General features: G+C 41.6%; 1 protein-coding gene across 1 annotated transcript in view; it reads left to right on the top strand.

The window, feature by feature from the left end:
• AP3M2 (adaptor-related protein complex 3, mu 2 subunit) overlaps nt 1–8,569 on the top strand; it is a 10,333-nt gene extending 1,764 nt beyond the window's left edge. The window contains exons 2-9 of the mRNA XM_009328304.1: nt 6–59; nt 2,252–2,423; nt 2,949–3,086; nt 3,630–3,715; nt 4,241–4,374; nt 5,265–5,472; nt 6,298–6,442; nt 6,877–8,569. Coding sequence (XP_009326579.1) covers nt 6–59; nt 2,252–2,423; nt 2,949–3,086; nt 3,630–3,715; nt 4,241–4,374; nt 5,265–5,472; nt 6,298–6,442; nt 6,877–6,977 — 1,038 coding nt within the window. The 3' untranslated portion in view covers nt 6,978–8,569. The remainder of the gene's footprint in view (nt 1–5; nt 60–2,251; nt 2,424–2,948; nt 3,087–3,629; nt 3,716–4,240; nt 4,375–5,264; nt 5,473–6,297; nt 6,443–6,876) is intronic.
• Nucleotides 8,570–8,786: the final 217 nt, after the last annotated feature.

Raw genomic sequence — 8,786 nt, 5'->3', positions numbered from 1 at the left:
GCGAGGTGCCGCCTCTCTTCGTCATCGAGTTCCTGCACCGCGTCGTCGATACCTTCCAGGTACGGCTCGCGCGGCGCAGAGTGGCTTTCTGCTTCTGCTTTAGCTGAAAGGTTGATGTGTGCTGAGGAGGTTAGAAGAGGAGGAGCCCCGGGTCACTGCCGCGTTGTAAAGCGGAACGGGGCGGGGGGGAGAAAAGGGAGCCCTCCAAGTTAGCAGCAATTAGTTTTCTCTTTTTCCTGTCTCTTAATTCTCATCCTGCACCTGCGAGGATCTAGAGTGGGTCTCGAGGGCTTGTGGTGGTTGGGAATGTACTGCCTAGGATGACGATGGATTCAAGATCAGCCTGTGCTCAGAAGAAGGACCTTTCAGCAATTAAGATTTATATTTCTGTTCTGCAGCCTCATCTCTTCTAGGAGCTGTGGACTAAGACCAAGCTGGCCATGTTCTCACAAGGAGTTTTTGCGATTCATAGCCATGTGCTTTAGTTAATTAGTGACAACCTGCCTATGTGCTTACGTCTAGTGATACTTCTTGGAAGCATATTTGCTTCCTGAAAACGTGAGTCACAGGAGTTACCCTAGAGCAGCCATATCCCCTCTGTGCTATGGCTGACACGACTGGTCAGTTTAGAGAAATAGTGAAGATGTCTGTCTTCTGCCCGCCAACAATAGGATTGTGTAGTCTGGATTTGAAATGTCTTGTGAGGAGCGTCCTACCAGAATACTGGAGATGTGGGTGCTTGGTCAAACGAGTATCATGTGAGCTTTTGCTTCCAGGTGCCAATCAGAACGTGAGTGTAGGCCAAGTTATGTTTTGCTGAGTTCAGGGAGTGGATTGGCTGTTCAGGCCAAAAATGTACTATGTCGGTTGCTTAGGTCTTGTTTTTTGTGAGGGGATGAGGCCTGAGTGTGTCTTCGCTGGCTTGGCTGTATGTTAAAATCTGGTTATGTATGAAAAAGAAATATGTTTGTAGCACAGGACTAGGAATTCTCTAGCGTCACAGTTTATGTATACTCATGCTTTGTGCGGAATGCCTGATCTCTTTAATTGCTCTAGGTAACTAGAAGCTCAGGTTTGTGTTTCCTTGCGTGTGCTCGCTCTCTCTCCAGAAAGATGCATGAAGTCCCCATAGAATAAAACTATGAGTAAATGAAATGTTCAATTTTAAAAATTGCTGAATTATCCTATAACATATGCTGAATCTTGAAAGATCTCCACTTATTTTTCTATACCTACATTGTGTTACAGATTTACAATTTGACTTGGTATATTTTTACTGCAAACTTTAATATTGCTAATTATTGTTTTGGAGTAGGAGCTGAAGAAAAGTAGAGGAATCAAGCTGGGGAATAAACTGGTCTGTGGATCTCTCATGATTCCCGTTCTAAGGTTCTGCTTTATACACCTCTTAAATTATGAGGAAGGAGGGTTTTGTTACATGGATAGAATTATTTTTCAGACTTTTCAGAACACTGGGCTCCTACTATTAGTCTAATACATCTTAGGATGTGTAAGCAGTCTGTACACCCCAAGCGGTATCAGAATGAAAAAACAGTGTGTTAAACGGACTTCAGAAATGTTCTCCTCTAACACAAGGATGGACTTAGGCAGAATATGCAGAGAGTTTGAAGCTGTGCTTCCCCTATATTCCACATCAAAATAAATTCTAAAAAAATACTTACAGAATTGAAGTTAGTAATTGTATTATTGCCTGCCTGTATGCGAGCATTATAACAAAAGTAAATGAAAAGCTTTGATGAGGAGAGGTTGAATTCCTTAAACAGCAGTGCTGCACAGTTAAAATACTGAAAGTACTGTAGGTAAAGACTAGGGCAGCTGAGGAAGGATATATAATACTGGAGTCTAATGAAGGGCGTCACTGCACTCAAGTCAGTAGTGGCTACAGGAAGTAAGTTTTTCTTTATTAATACTGCTGCTGAATCGGTTGCAATTGAGCCACTTTCAAGTGCTAATTAAAAAATCTCTTAGCTATCAAAGGGAATCTTGTTATATAGAAATGAAATAAGAGCATATGATGGTGTGGTGATTTGCCAGCTTGCTGGGGCAGTAGCAGAGGTACGCTCAGAGTTGTGCATGTCTGTTGGAATGGGTCAGTCTGATGTGCTTGTACTAATATATGGAGTTTCAGTGTTGTTTCACGTCCTCCAAGAAGAGACTTGATTTATTTCTATGTGGGAATGATCGCTAAGACTCTTTCAGAGATTGTTGAGTAATTATTTCTTTTGCGCAGGATTATTTTGGTGTCTGTTCAGAGGTGATGATCAAGGACAATGTTGTGGTGGTTTATGAGGTGCTGGAGGAGATGCTGGACAATGGCTTTCCATTGGCAACAGAGTCTAATATTCTTAAGGAACTGATAAAACCTCCCACTATCCTGCGAACAGTTGTCAACACCATCACAGGTACAGAGAAACAAAAAGTAGATAAACTGGGGAGGCCATGTGGCAATCAATATTCCTGCATAAGTAAATTAGGACATGGGTGAAGAAAATTTGTGATGTTCCATATCATTCTAAACTCCAGCATAGGTGTATTTAGGGAGTCCTGTGTTAGTGCTTTACTTCGAGGTTCCTTCCAGTTCCAGCACCAGCTGTGCTTGCCTTTTTTTTTTTTTTTTAAACCAAAACAGACAGATTACATTTCCAGTTACAGCCATGACATGACTTCCTGGATGAGTTAGTTTGGTGTGGGTTTTTTGTTGGGGTGGCTTTTGGTTTTGTTTTTTAAAAGTTACACTTCTCCATGCCTTATTGTGGTATGTTTGAGTTGGATGTGAGAGAGATGTAAATTGCAGAATACAAACAATGAGTCTGGAAGAGTAATTGCTCTCCTACAAAGAGATAAAGGTTCTCGGGGATTAATTACAATTAAGTTATATGAGGCGAAGGACTTGTTCTGGAGCATTGTGATTGCCTTTCTTTTTCCAGGAAGCACTAATGTGGGTGACCAGCTTCCTACTGGACAGCTATCAGTGGTGCCTTGGAGACGTACTGGTGTAAAATATACCAACAATGAGGCATATTTCGATGTGATTGAGGAGATAGATGCAATCATTGACAAATCAGGTATGGAAGCTGCTTCTGGCTAAGATGAGGGTAACTTGTCCTGATAGTGCCTGAAGAGAGATTTAGGTTTTCAAAGAGAAGCTCCCTCATCTAAGTGTGGGAAGCTCTATTCCTATTCTTACTCTGGAATGTTGCCAACTTGTAGGTGCTATTCCGTCAAAAATTTTAGAGCGGTACAAAGGTTTTCACTTGTCCTAGTTCCTGAGGTCTTGTAAGCAATTCTATATTGGAGAAAACAGAAGGCAAGTGAAAATTGTGCATAGCACTATCTCCTTAGTTTTTGTGCATCTTAGTCTTTAGTTAGAGTTTGGAGCTATTGTCATTGGCCATTAAAATGGACATTGCTGGTGTCAGTCGTTCTTATTTGTATGCATCTTCTCTAGAAGTCGTTGGGAATGAGAAAAATGTTGAGCAGGCAACATAGTGAGCCATGACATTTCATAAAGATAATAAATTTCCTTCCTCCCTGTTGATAGTTTTTCCACATATGGGATTTTTTTGATCAGGTTCACATAACCTCCCATGTTTACTTTATTGTTGTAGGTTCCACGATTACTGCTGAAATCCAAGGGGTGATTGATGCTTGTGTCAAGTTGACTGGGATGCCAGACCTTACCCTCTCCTTTATGGTAAAGCTGAAGGATGTATCTTAAGTATTTTCAAAAGGGTTTCCCAGCCCTGCTACTAGGATCTCAGTCTCATGCTGCTGGATTCCAGTAGATCAGAACCTGGGTATGACAAACAAAAAGAGAAAGAACTGACAATGGAAACTCATTATGAACTTCAGCAACTTTGAGCCTCAAGGTTTTATTTTCAGCTTCTTTGTTAAAAGTACTGTTAGTGTGTGCCGTGACTAAGTTTCTGAGATACAGTGGTGCTTTAGGCTGATATCCTAAAGGGCCATCTTTTTTATGAGTCAAATCAATGTAATTATTTGACATGAATGAATTTTCTAAAATAGATAGAGGTTATTGCGTACTGCTACCACACAGATGTAACAGCATCAAATAGCTTAACATGTCTGAATGTAGATACCTTCAAGTGGGCAGAGTGAGTCAAATGATAGGGCCTTCATGGATAGATGACTGAGAAGAAGACGAGGTTCTTTTAAGTAGTACTGCCTTCACTAACCTTGTGACTTTCTTTTATTTCAGAACCCTCGGTTATTGGATGATGTCAGCTTTCATCCATGTGTGCGTTTTAAGCGCTGGGAGTCAGAGAGAATACTCTCCTTCATTCCACCTGATGGAAACTTTCGGTTGCTCTCCTACCATGTCAGTGCTCAGAAGTAGGTGATGAATGTAGTGCTGTGAATTAGAAAATTTGGATCTTCCTAGCTAGGAGGAAAAAAAAAGAATTGCTTTTAAAGATCAGGTGGCATGTTGTGCCAAATGAAGTAATGGTGCGTGGTACCTTGCACTTTTCCTTTTTTAAAAAAACACGTGCTTTCTCCTTGTTCAGAGCAGTGATTCTGTCATTTCTTTTTGGTCAGCCAGCATTTTTCAAAGACTAGTAGCAGATGAACAAACTAGAGAGGGAAAGAATTAGGCAGTATGGAGTAATCAAGCTGTTGATTTCCTATGTTTATAAAAAACTTCTAGAATAAAACAAGATAGTTCGGTAATCTAGTTGGTTTTTTGACATCTCTCTTAATAGAACTACAAGTTCTTGTCCACTGTTTGCATTCTTTTCGAGAAGCAGCTTACCAAGTACTAATTGGGGTTACAGATGCTAAAGCATTTTGTTAGGCTTTGTCAGACTTATCTCAACTAGGTGAAAAGGAGTGGGAAATTCATCCGAAAGCACAAACATGGAAGTTCAAAGTGCTGCTTTGAACTGCTGCACTGCTTGGAACTACTTGCCAGCTTGGTTGTGACATGCAAAAATATTCCTCATCCTTTGCTCAAGTCTTCTGTTAATATTGGATGTAGTTACCTGTCCTGTAGAGAGGTAGAAAACTAAGATATGGCAAGCTTGATTTTAAAAAAAGTGCAATTAAGACTTGAGAACAGAATTCTGACTTTGCTCTTAGATCAAACAAATGAGCGTAGGATTTCATTCTCTTTTAAGGAGATTGGTTTCCAATGTTTTCAGTGTAGAAGGCAAGGACTACATCAGGAAAAGCAAAGATGAAGGTGAGAGATTGACAAGGACTTTCTGTTCATGTCTTTATTCCAGTCTCGTGGCGATTCCTGTCTATGTTAAACACAACATTAGTTTCCGTGATAGCAGCTCACTGGGACGTTTTGAGATCACAGTGGGGCCGAAGCAGACTATGGGGAAGACTGTAGAGGGAGTGATGGTCACTAGCCAGATGCCAAAAGGTGTCTTAAATATGACCCTCACACCCTCTCAGGGAACACATATCTTCGATCCAGTTACAAAGGTGAGAGGAAAGAGAGAAATTAGATACTACTTTTTTTTAATCTTTTTTACCTTTCAGCAAATGAAGTTGAGCTGTTCATGCTTACATGAACATTTCCTTGAACATTGCTTTTCTGAAGGCAATATCTTTTCTTGGGGTGAGAACTTTTTCTGGACAATTGCATACTAGAAGTTGTCTTAATCCCCACAACAAATAGCTCAGTGTCTGAGTGGATTGTAGTTCTGGTTGCTTGGTGGTTGCAGAAAATCCAAGAACTGGTATTGTATGATGAGGCATTAGTCTGGTGGATGCTTTATGAACTTTTGCGTATCTAGTTGTCATGCTTAATACTGCATGTTAGGCTTGGTCCTTTGCAAACACTGCAGTTAGTGGGTTTTGATTTGTTTTGGGGTGTTCTGGTTTTGTTGTTTGGTTGTCCTCCCCAGGAGTTCACTTTTTTTTTTCTTATTGCAAAATTAAATTTGATGGTTTACCCACAGTAGAGCCTTAGAGCCTCAAGCAACACTGCTTCAGCCATGTGGAAAGGAGGCAGTTCTGCATTATTTTTGTCACTGTTACACATAGGAAATGGGGCCTGTAGCACAAGTAGTGGAAACATCATTCATGGTAGGCTTTTGGGGAACCTTATGGAAAGAGAGAGGGAGAACAAAGGTCGAGGCAGCTGTTCCTCAAACCTCTACTATGTCTGTCCAATATGAAAGGCAAGATACTAAGACAAAGACCTTTTCCATAAAGAAACATTAAAAGCCGTCATTGGAAGGGGACTATTCTTTAGAGGGTGTTACAGCATTTCTGTTTCACTGCTGCATTTTCTGTTCCTTGAAGTTGCTGTCATGGGATGTGGGGAAAATAAACCCCCAGAAGCTGCCAAGCCTGAAGGGGAGCATGAGCCTGCAAGCTGGGACATCAAAACCAGATGAAAACCCCACCATTAACCTGCAGTTTAAAATTCAGCAGCTGGCTATATCTGGTAAGTGACTGTCAGGTAAAGAAGCTGAATATTCTCTGCTGTGCGAGTGCTCACTCTGCATGTAGCTGAAGTAGCTCTGCAGGCCTTCTGAAGTACATTCTATCTGAAACATGTTCTTCAAGGAAAAAAAAAAGTGTGCTTTGACTACACATACATGGATTTGTTCTCTCTGATGCTCTGTGAAACAGCCTATCTACGTTTCCTTGCGTTTTGTGCTTACAGACCTATAAAGAATTTGAGGGTATGGATGTGTTTGTAAAGAATGATTCTGACAATTAGCAGTTGTCAGCTTTTCACCGTTCTGTTTACTGCTTGCTAAAACTTTCCCTATGTTTTCTGCACATCTAGTATGATCTTCTGTTCCTTTATCCTGAAGGCCTGTCCGCTTTGTTTCTGGCAGCAGTCAGTCTTATGCTGTGTTTGTTTGTCTTTAGGACTGAAGGTGAATCGCTTGGACATGTATGGGGAGAAGTACAAGCCCTTCAAGGGGATAAAATACATGACTAAGGCTGGCAAGTTCCAAGTCCGAACCTAGAGGATCCTGATAGTGAGGAAGAGCACTTTCCTGTTTCTCCTGTCCCTGGCTGTTGGATGCAGCCTCTTACCCCATCCATCTGTTTAGGGTTGCTCCCTTGCCTGTAGTAGCATGAGCAGGAGAGCCAGTGCTTAGGGTGCTGGGGAGCAGGGAAAAGTAAGGTTGACCTGAAACCATCTCATCCCTAGCTGAGTCTGAAGTATTTGGAACAATGGCAGATGGGAGAGGTGTTCAGGTCCCTTGGAATTAGAAAGTCAGCTATATAAGCTTGTATCACCTTCATTTTGCTGTCTTAAAGGAAATTCTAGAGATTTATTGCCTTTTATAATTCCTCTTCCTTATATTTTGGTTGGCTTTTATCCCTTTGTAGATGATACAAAGTTGAATTTCCACAAACTTCAACTGCAGTGTGATGGTCTGGCATCTGCCCTTCTCCATCACTGGGCGTTAGGGTGGAGAGCTGTATAGTTCTTGGCAGCAGAGAGATCATCTAGCCATTCTGCCTCAAAGGGACTGGAAGAAGTGGAAAGGTAGATTGTCCCACCCAGGATGGGAAGTTAAGAAGCCTGAGATTGGGGATGGTGCCACAGAGGGAGGAAGGGAAGAACTGGATGCTTTTTCTAGCTATTTCATAAGCCATCTTGGTCATCAAGTATCTTGAATCTCTGAAGATAGACTGGAAGCCGATCCAAATCTTAGTATGGTATCCTATGAACGGCTGACTATAGCACGTGATCTTGTAACTGATGGGTGGTGACATCTGAATGTAATTCTGCTTCTCTTCTTATTTCGTCAGTATTTGAAGGTAGGGATTCTCCTAGCTTCTTTGGAGAGTCAGGGAAGAGAGAGAGGCAGGAGAATTTTTCTGGAGACTTAGCACTCTGATGGAAACTGAAGCTGTGGCTAAATGAAGACGATCGCTATCCTAGTAACTTGTTGGAACCTCTTTTTGTCTCTGCCTACCTATTACAAATGAAGGTGATACTGCTGTTCTCCTGCTCACTGATGTCTTTCCTTGAGATAATTGTGTCCTGGTACCTTTGTAGTGTTTCTGGCTGTCCTACCTCATTCCAGTTCCTGTACCAATCAGCTGCTGTGCAGGTGGATTCAAGCCTACGCTGGATTTCTCACTGGGACCATCCCTTCTGCAGGAGCTGTTGCTGCATCTGCCCATTCCAGTCCATGCTGCATCTTTCTGTACACCATAAATATGAAATGAGAGGCATCTGCACTGTTCCGTATTGTCTGTAATGTGCTCTTTGGCCACTAGATGCCCATGTGTTTGCTCTGTGGCAACAGAACTTGTCCCTAAGCTGCTGTACATGTGACTACAGCATCTGTCAGGTGGCTGCAGAGTCCAGCAGGTACAGCTTATGCTTGTGAACAGAACAAGGTGACCGTAAACAAAGGATAACATACATTCTGGTTTGCATGCAATGGATACTTGCAGTGGATGAGTGGCATCTTGCTTGTGGAATTGCGAGTTCCAGTGCAACTGATGAATGCCATAGCAGGTGGCCTTACTGCTGAGCACGTTCAGTGCAAATATAACCTTCAGCAAGGGCATCAATAAAAATAATTTTTTCATGTCATCTGTGTCATTTCAGAGTGGTTTGTGTGGGTAAACTTTCTTTACAAGAAGTTGGTATTTAAGGAGGAAGGTAAATTATGCCAATTGGATTGTGGATAGTGGGTGCCTTAGGGAGATAAATGTGTTTATGCAATTGGGATTGTAAGCTTGGGACTAAGTCGCTGTCTGAAAAGCTAAAATTAATTACTTTCTTGGTAGTTTTTCTTAGTGTTTCCCAA

The sequence above is a fragment of the Pygoscelis adeliae genome, unplaced genomic scaffold (genome assembly GCF_000699105.1).
Source record: "Pygoscelis adeliae isolate BGI_AS28 unplaced genomic scaffold, ASM69910v1 Scaffold597, whole genome shotgun sequence".
Classification (NCBI taxonomy): domain Eukaryota; kingdom Metazoa; phylum Chordata; class Aves; order Sphenisciformes; family Spheniscidae; genus Pygoscelis; species Pygoscelis adeliae.
Note: the sequence above shows the minus strand (reverse complement) of the source record. Positions and strands in the feature narration are given on the sequence as shown.